The sequence below is a fragment of the Ruditapes philippinarum genome, unplaced genomic scaffold (assembly GCF_026571515.1).
Source record: "Ruditapes philippinarum isolate M1 unplaced genomic scaffold, ASM2657151v2 ctg2273_1_1_1_1, whole genome shotgun sequence".
Lineage (NCBI taxonomy): Eukaryota > Metazoa > Mollusca > Bivalvia > Venerida > Veneridae > Ruditapes > Ruditapes philippinarum.
Window position 1 is genome coordinate 68,362 of NW_026851591.1, and position 15,961 is coordinate 84,322.

The 15,961-nt window shown below is 32.9% G+C and overlaps 1 protein-coding gene across 2 annotated transcripts; it reads left to right on the forward strand.

The window, feature by feature from the left end:
- The first annotated feature begins 353 nt into the window (after window positions 1-353).
- LOC132755020 (uncharacterized) lies at window positions 354-13,913 on the forward strand. Of its 2 annotated transcripts, XM_060745909.1 has the most exons (11): window positions 354-563; window positions 2,288-2,908; window positions 3,264-3,411; window positions 3,649-3,800; window positions 4,482-5,047; window positions 5,306-5,533; window positions 5,974-6,079; window positions 6,502-6,626; window positions 7,321-7,433; window positions 9,448-9,531; window positions 12,168-13,913. In XM_060745909.1, exons 2-11 carry the CDS (start codon window positions 2,303-2,305, stop codon window positions 12,179-12,181), a joined length of 2,142 nt encoding a protein of 713 aa, XP_060601892.1. In that variant the 5' UTR covers window positions 354-563; window positions 2,288-2,302; the 3' UTR covers window positions 12,182-13,913. The 2 variants fall into 2 exon arrangements, with proteins under 2 accessions (XP_060601892.1, XP_060601821.1); XM_060745838.1 differs by having other exon boundaries at window positions 9,448-13,913.
- The last annotated feature ends 2,048 nt before the right edge of the window (window positions 13,914-15,961 follow it).

Below are 15,961 nucleotides of genomic sequence, written 5' to 3' on the forward strand. Positions count from 1 at the left end.
AGAATTTATAGAAAATAAAGTTCTAATTACCTCCCTTTATTTACATAAAATGTTAAATTGGATAATATCTTTATAAATAATGCTTATTGGAACTTACAATATTGACAAATTTAAATTTGAGCATCATACTTATCAAATAAAACCATGAAAAAATTGTGTTACAGGATCTTTAAAGATCTAAAATATTTATTTAGAAAATAATATACATCTCCCGACAATAAATAATTCATGAGTAACTACATCATTTCGATCAGATATAACGTCATACAACTGTATATTACCCCATTGCGTACCTCTAAAAAGCCGATAATAGGCTTATCAGCACGGCAGGTATGTACGTGTAGCTGTCTTTCACAGTGGCATACATCTCTGTAGTACACAGATGAAATCAATTAATGTTTTGACAGATACATCTGTTAGTGTTCTCATATATACACGGCAGTATGCAGAACTTGATTGAACTGTTATAGTTGATAGTTTATGACACATACAAATAGTTTATATAGTGTAATAAATGTTGTGAGAATATTGACGGGACAGTATTAAATATATATTTAAAAAAGGTATTTGCGTTTTCTTTCTTTTCTACAATTTATTCGATACTAATACGTAAAACATATTTCCGGTATACTGTATAGGAGTGATAATGCGCAGTTACAGCTGTACAGCTGTAGTGAGCCTTTGTATGGTTTATATACATGTATATTTTTATTTGAATATTTAAAAAATCTCATCACATTTAAATCATGTTCGGAAATGATATTCACACACATTATATCACCATTTAAAATTGATTATTAAATTATATAATAGTTCAATTTATTTAATGTGTAAACCACGAAGCTAGAACAAATTTCAAAAAAATATGTTTTCAAGACCAGTATTATAAATATAATCAAACATTTGTAGAAGTTCCGGTAACAGAGCTACACGTGCCGCATGCACGTGCTAAGGTTATGATCGGCCATAGCGCATATTCTATACCTCTGTTAATGAATTCGATTTATGCGGCGTAGTTTTTTCCCTTTGTTTATTTGTTGCTTTCTCTCTTTCTTTTTTTCTCCGTTGTTTGTGTGTTTCTTTATTTATATTTCTTTCCTTTTTTTGTAAATTTTCTGTTTCAACAGATACAGGTACATGTATAAGATGAATGAATAAATGGTATATATTCTTGCTGATCTTGTAAACTTATGTCTGCAATTAAAATATGTTTTAACAGATACAAGAAAAGCAATGGTATGAAGCCTATTGTTATATTTGATTATTTGAACACTTTAATTTTACTATACCTCTACTATACCACTCCTGTGCTAAAAGAAATGAGTGTTTTAAAGCATAACATGTTTTTCTTTTTTGTAATGATAGCGATATTTCCCCTGTTTACAATACTGTTCCAGAAGCTGTTGAATATCAAAATAATAAGAACACTAATCTTAGGCTACAGGTAACCTATCTGTCAGTTCTGGAAACAATAAATGATTAAAGTATCTCTCGTGTAGACATTAAAGTGATCGAAAGTTAATAAAGATACAGTAGATATAACGCAGACAATTTGGCGATGTCTTGTGCATACATCTTAATTGAGATGAATGCGCAGCCGAAACGCGTGTTGGAACGATAAAAATGTATAAAAATCTATGATTCTATAAGTTCTTTACGGTTACAAATTATAGGGAAAACTACGCATCGCATCCTGAATGTTTTTGTGTTGTTGTTTTTTTTATCTAAGGCAAAAACGTCTTTATCATTGTATTATTATATGGATTAGATTATAAAATATAACGACAGAAATTATAAGTTAAAGATTATATATTAAATTGTCAACTTTGATGTGACTTTTTGTGCAACGCGAATGGCGAAAAAATCTAACAATAGTCCCGATTTTCGTTTTATTTTGTCAATATCATTTTAGATACTAATAGATTTTATTCAATTCAAATTTGTAAACGTCTGAATCAGAAACATTGTTTTCTGCTGTTACCGATTTTGTTAGAAATCTCTCTGATTACCAAAATGGTTCAGCAGATTAATCCATACAAGATGTAAGCTGAATCCAAAATTTGGGAAAATATAATAAGTGAATTATTGTAAGAGCCAATGAACAAACTTTCTATGAAGGGGATTATGCACTTTATTTGAAATAAATCTAGTCAGTATTTAAAAGATATTTACGAAAATCCTGTCTGAATCGCAGATATTGTTGTGCACTTTGTACTTATATTAAAAAAGTGACTACGGTATGTGTTTTATTAAGTGAATAAATGTATTGTGAAAAAATACATTTCAGATCTGAGAAGTAGCCATGTCTACGAGTGATTTCTTAGAACGAGGTTCGTTCGAGTTTGAGAAAGGTAACTTCAAACAAGCCGAAGAACATTTGACAGCCGTAATAAAGGCAGACAATAACGAGGACAAACTAGACGCCTATAGGATGCGTGCGTCATGCAGACATGAAATGAAACAATATCAAGACGCCATTGTAGACGCAAAACGCTTGTTAGAACTGAATCCCAAATCAACATCCGGGTACGCTCTGTGGGGATGTGCTTTATCAAAGCTTGGTAAATTTGAAGAGGCTCTAGCAACATTTAGACTTGGCTTGGACATTGATACAAATGACAGTGAACTGAAGAAAGGTTTAAAAGATATGCAAGTTGAAATTATGTCGTCTGCTAACTATATTGAGGAGAAAACTTATGACGCAGTTAAAATGAGTTCACAAGATTCATATCCTGGTGACAGTGAACTAGAAGTCTTAGAGAAAGAGATTATGCAGAAGTGGGGAATGACAGAGTTTCCACCATTTGAAGTCTTCATGCAAGATCCAAAGATGGCGGTAAAGGAATATGGCGCAGCACTTCAGCTTAGAAAGGCTGGAAATGATGATCAGGCATTGCAGAAAATGAAGGTTTGCATTAAATTATGTTACTTTGATGTAATATGTATTTTGAAAGAGCAAAATCTGTTTAATTTGAAATAATGTAGTTCCATTTTCCTATCGAATATCACTTTAAAGAACATGGGGAAAAATTGCATGATTATATTTGACGGATTTATAAATATCACTAAAATTTCAGCACTGTCCGTCATATCTCTATAAGGAATTGTGATACCCGGAAAACTTTTCGGATGTTTCATTTCACATAATTGAACGTAACATTTTACTAGATGAATACTACAAAATAAGGCACATATAATAGCTATTTGATTTGTATGCATTGCTCTGTGAACTTTATACAATTACTAATTTTTACATTTTAAAGGAAGCAATGAAGTATGATGCTGCTAATTTTACCCTGCGTGGAGAGATCGCCTCGTTGTTGTACGAGATGGGCCGCTACAAGGAGGCGTATCAACATTGTCAGTGTATACCTGGAGATTTCAGGCCTGTACAACACTGGAAACTCGGAGGTCTTTATGTCATATTAGTTAGCATGTCACATTAGATGATCAGTAAACAAGCGAGCTTTAAACCTAGAATTAAAATATTGCCAACCCTAATGAAAATATAAAACTTTAGCTTATACTTGTAATGTTTTGCACTTAAACGAGAATGTAACTCACATAAAATCTGCAATATTTCTTTATATGATATCTGACTGAAAGCCATTACATTTTTAATAAGCAGTAAATATTTTTGTTTACCAGGTCAAATTTTGGACGCTCTAAACCTTCCGGTTCACGCGGAGGCATGGCTACGACAAGGATGTAAGTTGGACAAGAATGATAAAGAAATGCCGCTACTGTTTCAGAATATCCGAGTAAAGAGATTGTATGGTCCTCTAACAGACGGAACCAAGGTATGTTAAAAAAGTTAGAAAATTGGTCCAAATTTATTGTACACTTTCCATGCTTGCATTCATTAGTTTTTTTCAGTGACAATTTTATAAATCATTTTATAGCCGACTTCAAACCACTTGCCCCTTACCGCTTTTGGTTCAAATCCCTCCAAGGACTTTGGACACTTCCATGTGAGATAGCTATCCAGCTTGCTTTGCTGAATTGCTTGATTGGTTGTTCTAATCAGGTACCTTTTCATGCCTGAAATGATGTGTACGGAGGGGTACCAGTAAACCTGAATAGTCGCCATATGACCGCTTTTGTGTTGGTACAAAGTAAAGCCTAACAAAAAATACAAAGCTATGTACGAGGGTTGTTAAAAAGACTCTACTGTTCATATTCTTTAATTGACGTGCAAAATTTTTAAAGTGTCAAATATCGTGACATGTCCTCTATATACAGTTAAAAAAGCAATACAATATGCTATCAAATAACAATTCTGTGAATTTTCAAATGTCAAGGGGTACGGCGTTTAATCGTTGACACTGTGGTAATAATTATTGAAATATTGTTATACGGTAATGATTTAAATCTCCTCTTTCGTCTGCTACCAGGAAAATTTGCAATTCAAAAACGTTATATAAATATTTTGGACTGTTTTGGAGGTATATTCTTGTGAACTTTTGTTTCCAATATTGCAGGTAAATGTAGTTTTCACACAATTTGGTAGAGCTATTGTGGCATCAGAAAATATTTCTCCTGGAGAAAATTGTTTCAGAGACAAACCTGCTGTGCTTGCACAAACATTAGATACACAACACGTGGCTGCTTGCTTACACTGCGCTAAATGTCTAATGCTCCCCGTGGAATATTTCGGGAAGGAAGTTCTTGCGAAAAGCCCAGAGCTGAAGAAATTAGTCAATAAGTATTGGCCAATCAGACCGCGTATTGAATGCACACAATGTGGACAAAAAGCAATTTATTGCAGCGTAGAATGTAGAGAAGAAAGTTGGGCCATGTATCATCAAGTGTTGTGTGTAAGTGTGAATCCAGCCGTTGAAAAACTGCATGAAATTTGCGAACAATACAAAACACTGAGCACAGATCAGCGATGTTATAGAGGAGTTTGGAACGCGTCATTTAGTCCATTTGTCCTAGCTAATATTTGGGCAAGAATTATTTGTATGGCAAACTCTCTGGCTGCACAAGAAGGGAGGGATAAACCCACAGCTGCCAATTGGACCATGGCAAAGTCGCCATACAGGAAGTATGTATATCAAAATTATTTTCAATTACTTACTTTAACAATTAAACAATCATAAAAAGCTGTCACTTAAAGTTTAGATATACATTCACATTGAACAGTGTAAGAGAACATTAGGTTTGCACTTTGATTTTCATGTTGTAGATCATTGACAAGACCTACCTTTAATGCCAGCATTTGACATGTTAAGGGACTTGCAAGTATTACATTTAAATAATACAGATTTAGAAACATTAGTTATTCAGTTATTTTATTTTGAAGGTTTATTGCTTACGGAAATGCAAGTAACGCTGCTGTGATACCAAAGATGGTCACCGTTATGCAAGAAGTGTTTGACAACGAGTATCTACCGGTCAATCAGCGTATGAAGATTAACAATAAAGAATTTGATGGGCGGTACTTCCAAGCCACGTGCAATGTTCAGGCATTCTCGGATCCCTCCCCTCCGTTTAATGTGTTCCTAAACAATGTGTCTCAAGATCCAAGGGGGTAACTTCAATGTTTTGACTATATATTAAGCTTTTTGAATAACATTGTTGGGACATGTATGTTGTTTAACAATTTACAATAACCGTTTATTATTAACATTTTGTCGTCTTAGTGTTAAAAGACATTACATAAAAGGTCTTTTACATTCCTCGATTTTTTTCATTTTGCTACATCTTTCTGGTCAAATGGGCATTCAGATAGAATACGTGAACCTGTAGCATGTCACAAAAAATATAACACGTTCTCATTTCTAAATGAATATGTCAATATTAATTCCGTATAAAATTTATAGACATGTCTACAAAAGAGGTTTACCTTATTTCAAATATGTATAACTGAATCAATAATTGCTAACTGATCTTGCACATATACATAATTTTGATTCGAACAGTTCTGTGCTGTTGTTATTTAATTTATTACATGTAAATTTATTTTCAAAGAGAACTAGTTCGTATGCACACCTTGAATGACCCGGATGACGCTATGTTTGCTGGAATGTTCCCGCTTCATGCTTGCTTGAATCATTCATGTGATAACAACGTCGAGGTAAGGTTTGAGCAGGGTTATAAACCACATCAAGCTTTGGTACTAAATATTCGGCATATCTAAACAACTATCGTGACATTAAGGGAAACCATGTATAATGAAGACATAAAAATCGGCATATTTGGGTACTTTCCGTAACCCATCAAGGTGCCTCTGTAACCAGGCCTAAGAAATACATAATTTTTCACCTAATCAATTTTTGAATGAATAAAGAAGACGAAAGTCGGAACAATTATTTTAACATTTGTTGGGTTTAAGTTTGACTATTAACAATATGTTGAAGCAATTTAATTAAAACTTATATCGTTACTGTGTTAGAAAAAGATCATTTGTTCCTTGAAACAAAATTGAAACCTTTACAATGTAAGTTGATTCATTCTATCTTTAATTACACGCATAAAGATCGGATATGGTAATTTCAGGTTCTAGACGGCGTTCCTGGAGTTTTGGTCAGAGCTAAGAAATCAATCCAAGCGGGAGAGGAACTTTACACAACCTATATCAACACAAAAATGCCCAAAAGAGAGAGGAGGGCGTGGCTTTTCCGGTTTAGCTTTTGATTCATTTTTTATGAGGAAAACTTTGATATAATACTATCTCCTATTTGTAACTGTTTTTAATTACTGTACAGTTTTAACTCAAATTTGTTAATGCTCTGTCTAATTTTTATATTTGTTCATTTAATATTTGGTTTTGAAATGATTCTTTTCTTTACTTTTATTCTGATATGTTTTCGTGAAAAACGGTAGTATATTTTATGAAAAATGAAAGGTAATGTATATGTTATAATGGCCGTTTTCAATTTAAGGGGAATTCGCATAATTGGTGACATGTCCGGGGTCCGTACACTCAGTCTCTGAAAGGGCGGAATCCTATTTAATGATATTATACTTGATAAGTTTTTTAAAAAGTTTAATTTGAACTTATATCGTATAAAATATCGTTAAAATAATCACTAAGTAATAAATTTCAAACTAATCATAAGTAAATAATAATATTTAAAAACAATCACTAGTTATGTATCACCAATATTATGGGGGAGATTATTAGGAGAGATAGTGCGAAGCGGCCGGTTAGCGGTAGAGCCGCGATACGGTATTCCGAATGTGCTGGGTTCGAGTCCCGGCCAGGCTGCACATTTTTCTCGCCCTGTGAAACATACGAAAAGAAAGTTGCAACTATTATATATAATTAATTAAGAACATATTTTAACTTGTTTACCATGTTTATTTTAAATCTAGTGGTTACAACTTTTGGTGTCAGTGTACGAGATGTAAGTTTGAAGGAGAAGGTCCTGAATTGTGTACAGAATGTGGAAAGGAAGCAAAGACAGACAAAAAAGAAAAATATCCAGGTAAGTGTGCTTTTTGTACATATAACTCTACTAGTCCGCACTTAACATTTGTGAATAATAAAATCCTGATGGGTTTTTAGCTCACCTGTCACAAAGTGACATGGTGAGCTTTTGTGATCGCTTTTCGTCCGGCGTTCGTGCGTCAGTCCGTTGTCCGTCCATCGTCCGTAAACTTTTACTTCAAACGACATCTCCTCATAAACCACTAAACCAATTTCATCCAAACTTCACAGGAATGTTCCTTTGGTAGTCAACTATATAGTAAAAAAACTTTAAAAAAATCTTTTAAAAACTCCAAATAGCTAGAGCTTAAATATTAAGCATGAAACATCTTCTAGTGGGTGTCTTCCAAGTTTGTTCAAATAAATACCCTGGGGTGAAAATTGCCCCGACCCCGGGGGGTCATTGATTTTCCTTATTTGTATATAGTAAAAACTTAAAATATTTTCTTTTAGAAAACCGCAAGAGCTAGAGCTTAAATATTTAGCAGGAAACATGACCTAGTCAGTGTCTACCAAGTTTCTTTAAATCAATGCCCTGGGGTCAAAATTGGCCCCGCCCCGAGGGATCATTTATTTTCCTTATTTGTATATAGCAAAAACTTAAAAAATCTTCTTTTAAAAAAACCCAAATAGCTAGAGCTTAGATATTAAGCATGAAACATCTTCTAGTGAATGTCTACCAAGTTTGTTCAAATAAAAGCAATGGGGTAAAAATTGGCCCCGCCCCAGGGGGTCATTGATTTTCGTTATTTTGTATAGAGTAAAAACTTAAAAAAACTTCTTTTGAAAAACCAAAAGAGCTAGAGTTTTGATACTAAGCATGTAATATTTTCTAGTTAGTGTCTACCAAGTTTGAATAAATAAAAGCCCTGGGGTCAAAATTGGCCCCTGGTGGGGAGGGGGTCATTGTTTTTTTTCCTATATGTATATAGTAAAAACTTTTAAAAATCTTCTTATAAAAACCCCCAAAGAGTTAAAGCTTAGATATTTATCATGTTCAACATCTTCTAATGGCTGTCTACCAAGTTTGTTCAAATAAAAGTCCCTGGTTTAAAATTGGCATTGGCCCAGGGGCCTATATACAGGTGAGCGATTTCATGGCCCTCTTGTTTGTTGTTGTTTCTTATAGTGAATACTAGAAACTGCCTTAAAATAAAATAATAAAAATAAAAAATGATATTTTGAATAAACAAAAGTATTGTTTACTCATTTGCAAAAGAAAGTGTGCACTTGGTTACTTGGAAATTCTGTATACATTCATGAGCAAACTGTAAGCGAATTTGTTATTACAATTTTCAGAAATGTATTGACCTTACAACAGTTTTATTTTGTATTGGAAATTTGATTATTATCAGAATTTTGGATTCATGTAATAAAAAGGATGGCTGAAAAATAAAAGTTGCAGAATTGTGATATTAACGCTTTTTTTGTCTCGTTATAGACTGTTATTAAATACTATATAGTATATGATGCGTTCACGTCATCTATAGATCAACCAAAGTGTTCGAGTGTATGGAGTTTGGCTGTTCCTTGTTCCATTAAAAATCCATGTATCTAAAAAGCAATAACGCATTTACAAAAGGCACAATTCCTCATCGCAGAGCTGTTTACGCGTAACCAAGTTCTGGTGATAATCAAAATTCAATTAAATGTATAAACCACCATGTAGTCAATACATATTTGCAAATTTTGATACCATAAACGCCACTATATTAATTACATGTATACCAAATTTCTCTGTAAGAAAGTGCACATCTGTATGTCTTCGAAATATTGGACACCCAAAAGTGTTGTTTTTTATATCTGCTGTAGTTAGCTTTATACCATATTTAATATATATACTATTATAGCAACCGCAAGTATTTCATTAATTTATCATATTTCAAAGCACATATATCATAAAGTCAAATGCATTGACTGTTAGAATTAAAAAAGATATCCCTTGTCCTAAAACATAGAGTGTATGATTTTTTCCATGTTTATTTATTCCGGGGATGACATTTAAATTTCAGGCTGTGGAAAGTGTCACAGGGCGTGGTATTGTTCGACAGTATGTCAGAAAACAGCTTGGAAGAAAGGACATAAGAAAATTTGCAGTACGCCTCATTCTAATACTTATAGTTCAACTGATTACTATCTGCAGTCAGTTCAGCCATTTTAGATTATTGCTGTATATAAACGCTTTAAATCTGATAATTAGTACATTCTATTACACTTAGTGCTTGTTTTCAGCTTTGAAGATAGAAGTAGGCCAGCACTCTACGATATATTCTAGATGCGTTTATGCCAGTATTTTATGATATATCTTATATATAGACCGGCGCAGTATGATATATCATAAATATAAGCCAGAACTGTGTGGTACATGTATATTCCAAATATAGACCAGCGGTAAATAGTATATCCTAGATATAAGTCAGCACAGTACGCTTTCAGCTGATACCGAGTTTAGCTTGATGTTTTGCTGTTATTTCTCCATGCTTTGATGTCGTACTATTTCAACTTCTATTGCCATAAGTACAAGTATATATTGCAACGACTTATTAGTACATTTGCTAGACAATGAAATTTATAATTTTAGAACATGAACTTAGTGATATTAGTACATGTACCTGCTTAACAACAGAGAAAGAGTTCTAAAGCAAACTAATGCTGTACTAAAATTTGTAGCAATTGAGGAGTGTATTGGAAAAGTTCTAATTTTCTACTACCATGTAATAATATATCAGGATAGTCTCTAGTGCCTTTAGTTGAATTCGTGCACGGGCAGCGTTCATTTTACATAAATAAATGTGTTTATTAATAGCAACAAGGGCTGTGTTTATCAAAAAATATTATGAATTGTTTAAAATATAAATGCAGATTTAAAATAACAACACATCATGCCTATTGTTTTAACCATTAACTGCTGCTTTGCGTACAAGCTTTTTACAGATTTAAACACGGAGTATAATTATTGTCAATGAATAAAGAACTACTAATTATTAAAGCAAGCAGGTTGTAAGCGAAAAGCGCGCGGCTCTATTTCTAGGTACGTAGGTAAATTTATCTATTTGAAGAAAGTATGTATGGTTTGTTTATGGAATCGGGTAGAATAGAACGCAGATTGACATTGACTTTGTCTGGAACCATACATTATTAACAATTGTGTGAAATCTTTTTGTTAAAAAAAATCCTCCCAAGTTAAAAAGTATGTTCTTTTGAAATACCCCGAATAAAATGCAGACGAGTGGCATTCTGTTTGTTGAATAAGTTTGTATTGCTTAGCGAAAAGATATGGCATGTCATATGTGCGATTTCGCTTTTTTAATTGAATGAATTTCTCACCAACTGAAGCGTTTGCTAGTTATGAGTAGCTTTTGTAATGGCGTACCTGGTTATAAGTGTGTGTATGGTACAACGATGTCTTTTTTAGAAATGAAATGAGCCGCGTCACGACAAAACCAACATAAAGGGTTTGCGACCAGCATGGATCCAGACCAGCCTGCGCATCCGCACAGTCTGATCAGGATCCATGCTGTTCGCTATCAGTTTTTCTACTTGTTATAGCGTTTGTAAGCGAATAGCATGGATCCTGATCAGACTGCGCGGATGCGCAGGCTGGTCTGGATCCATGCTGGTCGCAAACCCATTATGTTGGTTTTGTCGTGACGCGGCTTTAATGTCGTTATGTATTAGAGTTATATAATATTAGTAAAGTAGTTAGTCATTATTAATAAATCAAATACTTATTGTAATTAGTTACACTAATATAAAAATAGTCGTCTAATAAAGAAAAAAGCGTTGTTGTCGCAGCTTAGCGTTGTTAGAAAATGTTTGATTAACTGTTAAAATTGTCGACATGGTAATGCTTTTATATGTAAAATATGGCTCTATTGTACATGTAGTACTTTAACACTAGTATTTCAAATGTTTAAAATATCTTTCACGTGCAATGATGATATCGAAAAACGTTAAATTGTTTTAAACGGTCACATGTAATTCTCTTTTTTTTTCCTGAATATTTTGTACAGAACAAAAATTCTGATTATCACAGTGAACATGTTTGAAATATAACAAAAGAATGTTTTGTAAGCAAAGATTTGAAAACTTTTTAATGTAGTCGGCTAATTATTTATAAGTGACCGTTTAGAACTTGTCTGTATGTATGTTATTGTAGGCGAATTTTCCCTGGAGATTTTATCAATGTTTTTTACATGAAATAGTGGACCTTTTTGACCAAGTATCCCCAATGCATACCCCCCCCCCTTTACCTGTGGTACATTTGACCTCAAGTGATACATCCTTATTACATGGCAATGCATCTGTGTAGATTGTTCTAAGCTTTAAATAACCATTTATACTGGCCATCATTTAAGACCATTTTTGTTATAAATTTTTAAGTTTTTTTGTTGTTTTTTTTTCGTTTTTTTTTCATTTATTTTATTATATCTTAAATCTCTTTCTCAAAGTTTATGGTTTATTCTCAATGAAAGAAGTTTATTTATCATATACATGTAGTATTAATTTTGAACATTCACGAGTACAAATTGGTATCCTGATTAACTTTTTCAACATTTTTTGACTACTTTTAAAAGAAAAAGTAATATACTTGTATTTTCATTATTTTTACAGTTTAAAATCATCGATACACTGTACTTCTTCTCTGGTCTTTGAAAAGCAAGGTCAATTCGGGTCCATTATTTTTCGTTTTAAACTTACCGTTAATTGTAAAATTACTTTTCTATTTTAGAGAAAAAGTGGTAACATGACAGCATTGAACGTGTATTAGGTTTTCCACCATAGCGTTTCTTTCCGGATATAGAGCTATCATAAACAATTTACACAACCAAAACATGGCGTATGCGCTGAATGGAATGCACCCCAAATCGATTGTACCCAGAATTCACATATTCTTGGAATGGAATGCAACCCGAAGTTGAATGAGCCCAGATTTGACGTATCTTCACAATGGAATGTACCTTATCTTGATCCATCCTTTAGTGTGATTTTTGTTTTTGTTTTCAAGTTTTTTACCTTTTGTCACTTAACATGACAGCAAATGAGTACATGTTTTAAGATTTTTCCCATGCTATGTTCAATCCTTTTCCATTTAAAACCTATATTACCTGTCTTAAGTGAAAATTTAAAACCAAGTACTAAAATAAAAAAACACCCTTTTTAGAAATCGCTTTTGTGTGTTACCCTTGGCTCCTACATTTGAATTAAAAGAGTTCGTATTTGCTAACTTGACAAGATAACTTTTTGTGCATACGTACACAGTCACTCTTACGAGTAGATACGCTATTGTTGATATTATAACTTGATGGGCAAGTAGGACGTTTTAGTCATAGGCACTCGGGTTTCAATACAACTGTCATTTTATCGATGATTTTCCATATAAATGACAATCAGTTATATGACATGTCTTCAATATAATGACAAATGAGTTGGAACCAAGTGCCGGTGCCCAGATTCATGTTTATGTAGTTAAATGTCCGGAGATCTTGGATTGGATAAACATTCCCGTCTGAACTTTGTTGACTTGTATTTCGTGTTTTGTGTTATGATGTGATGTGTTTTATTGTTGACCATGCAGCCACCGAGAACTGACCATACCTACCTTAATACATTATTTTACCTAGTTGCTCAACTATTTTACACTTCACCCATTAATTCCACCTGTCTACCTCAATTTGACCAATGAGTTGTTTTTTTATTTTGTTACTCTAGTACCCGTGTACATAAAATCAGTTATTTACATAAATGCAGAACTTATTATTTTTGAATTATACAATGTATATATCACTTTGTCTTTTTATAGTTATTCCAGGAAATCATCAACTTGTAAAATAGGTGTTTCAGGCATAATTTCATAACATATTACAAGAATAATTTATATTTTCACAATAACTGAAACTATCTCACAGACTGATACTGTCTAGCTATATTTTTTTTCTTCAAGTCTTGATTTTATTATATTAAATTTTCTTCGTGGGATGGGTATATGGACAAGGGCATACGAGAAGAAGGGATGGTTCAATCTTTGCTAAACATAGGATTATTTATTTCTTTGGTATTTTATTTAAGACTACCTTTTTTTCCTTGAAACTAGAATTTGTTTTACCTGTATGAAATTAGGATTGTTCATAAAACCACTAACTTTTTTTTTGTTCTTGTTATTTTTTGTTATAATTTACTGATTATTTATACGAACATTATCCCTATACTGACTTTATTTTAATGGAAATGTTGAATTTATTCTCAAAATGTCACTGATGTATATAGTGATTGTTAATGTTAATTGTCTAATATTTAAATAGTATTTGAATGAGCCCTGAAATTACCTTATTATTGTCATTTGTTAAACAAATGTGTAAATAGATCTCTATATTCAAACTTTAAAATTTATTCTTAAATTTGTATTATTTAAAATATTTTTTATAAGTGTTGACTTTGAATCCTATATTTTCCAATTTATAAATAAAATTAGATCGTTTGTTGTCTTTGTTTTACTTTTATAAAGCTGGTATAGCTTAAATAAAGTCACTGAAGTTATAGCTAGAGACATATTGTACAAACAATTGATGGAAAAGTACACGTGATTGTCCCGAATTCTAAACGATAAACATTAAAAAATAACCGGAGGTATTCATGTGGATAAACATTCAGGTTGAGTGGGAAGGGGGTCAGCGAGGTTTTAGGGAAAGAAAGTATGTGAGGGTTACGAGAAGAACGTCCTTGAAGTTTTGAGGTGAAAAGGTCGGCAACTGGATCTCAAGTATTGCCACACTTTGAATGGAAAAAAACATTTGAACCAGTTGTCCCGTTACTTATCACTTTGTCTCTTTTGTGACCTCAAATGTAAGGGTCAGGTGTTTTAATAATGTTAGCGTTTCTAATGTTTGTTGTATATTATGGCGCACAATGTGAAACTTTAAATTGAAGTATAACTAAATTTTCCTGTTAGGAATTACACTCGACTTTAATTATCCGCTGCATGGATACAAAAACAAGAACTCCGCGTATTGAAGCATTATACACCCAAGTCTGTGCTTTCATTATGTTTCAAACAGAATGGTCCGGGACCGGGCTATGCAAACGCTTAAAACGTTTTTCAGTATCGATTTTACTTGATCTTTTCTGACAAACCATTGATGCTGTCGTAAGAAAATATACAGGTAAAAAGAAGCGATCAGTATTGGGGAGTGTCCACTGTGACTTTGACTTATAACAAGGATCATCAATTTGTCTCTACGGAGTTTCTTCTTGTTTCTTCTTAGATTATTGGCCTAATGGACAAGTCCTCAACTTGTCACTGGCAATGAATCTAGGCTTGTACATTCTCGAGTTGTTGATCGTCGGATTTTCTAACTGTTAAAGTGTCACTATGGCTTTCAATAGGGGTCAGTGAGCAATGTCCTCATCCAGTTTCAACCTTAAAATAAAAAGGGACCATCATGTTGCCATGAGCAATACCCCTACCAAGGTTTTCAAAAGGATTTTTCCTCTGTCTCCGTGATCTTGACCTGTTGACCGAACAATTTTAAAGTCAAATATATAGTTATTTATGTTATCATGTTAAAATTGGAATAAAATCACATCAACAAATAAAATGGCAAAATACAAATAACTACATGATATACAACATAGCAGGATTCTGCAAGAAAGGACCGGATATCTCAAACCTACTTCTGCATCATTTTAAATGGCCCTTTAAAGGACAAACTAAGTATAAATACATGTGAAGTTTTTTGTGGTTAAGGAGGCGATGATAACGAATTTGTAAATAACGGCACAGTATGCTCTCACTACATGTCCCCACACACCAGGAAGTGTTATTAGAAGCTTGTATAATTCCATGGTGTTCTAAGTTAATGAGGTGCAAATTAATTCTATGTTAATGGACAGTAAAGGCTCCAACTTGTTCTCGTTTAAGGACAGTAAGACTGCAAATTGTTCTATTTTAATGGAAGTAAGATTGTAAATTGTTCTATTAAATGGAAGTAAGACTGTAAATTGTTCTATTTAATGGATGTAAGACTATAAATTGTTCTATGTAATCGATGTAAGACTGCAAATTGTTTTATTAAATGGAAGTAAGGCTGTAAATTGTTCTATTTTAATTGAAATAAGACAAATTGTTCTATTTAATGGAAGTAAGACTGTAATTCGTTCTATTTAATGGCGGAAGTAAGACTGCTAATTTAATTTAGAAGTAAGACTGCTAATTATTTTCTCTGAATGGCAGTAAAACGTGGCAATATTGTTTTTGTTGCAATAGACAGCAGCAAATCTTTCAAACAGTAGGGCAGCAATCACATATCATAAGGTCTACAAGATAGGAGTGCTAAGTTTGGTTATGAATCATCCATTGATGAAAGTCATATGTACCAGTATATATTGAATTACATTTTATACTTGAAGAAGTAACAGACTGGGTACAATCTCATATTTATATGACAAGTACAGTTTCTGTGACTTTGAAATTTGACTTAGGGATATAACTTGCAAGTGACACGTCAACAAATTTACGTATTCTGAACT

Excerpts from the sequence above, each read along its gene's own strand:
- LOC132755020 (XM_060745838.1), top strand. The coding sequence starts at position 2,303 with ATGTCTACGAGTGATTTCTTAGAACGAGGTTCGTTCGAGTTTGAGAAA. Across the intron at positions 6,627-7,320 it reads AGGAGGGCGTGGCTTTTCCG|TGGTTACAACTTTTGGTGTC; the intron begins GTTTAGCTTTTG and ends TTTTAAATCTAG. Across the intron at positions 7,434-9,447 it reads CAAAAAAGAAAAATATCCAG|GCTGTGGAAAGTGTCACAGG; the intron begins GTAAGTGTGCTT and ends TTTAAATTTCAG.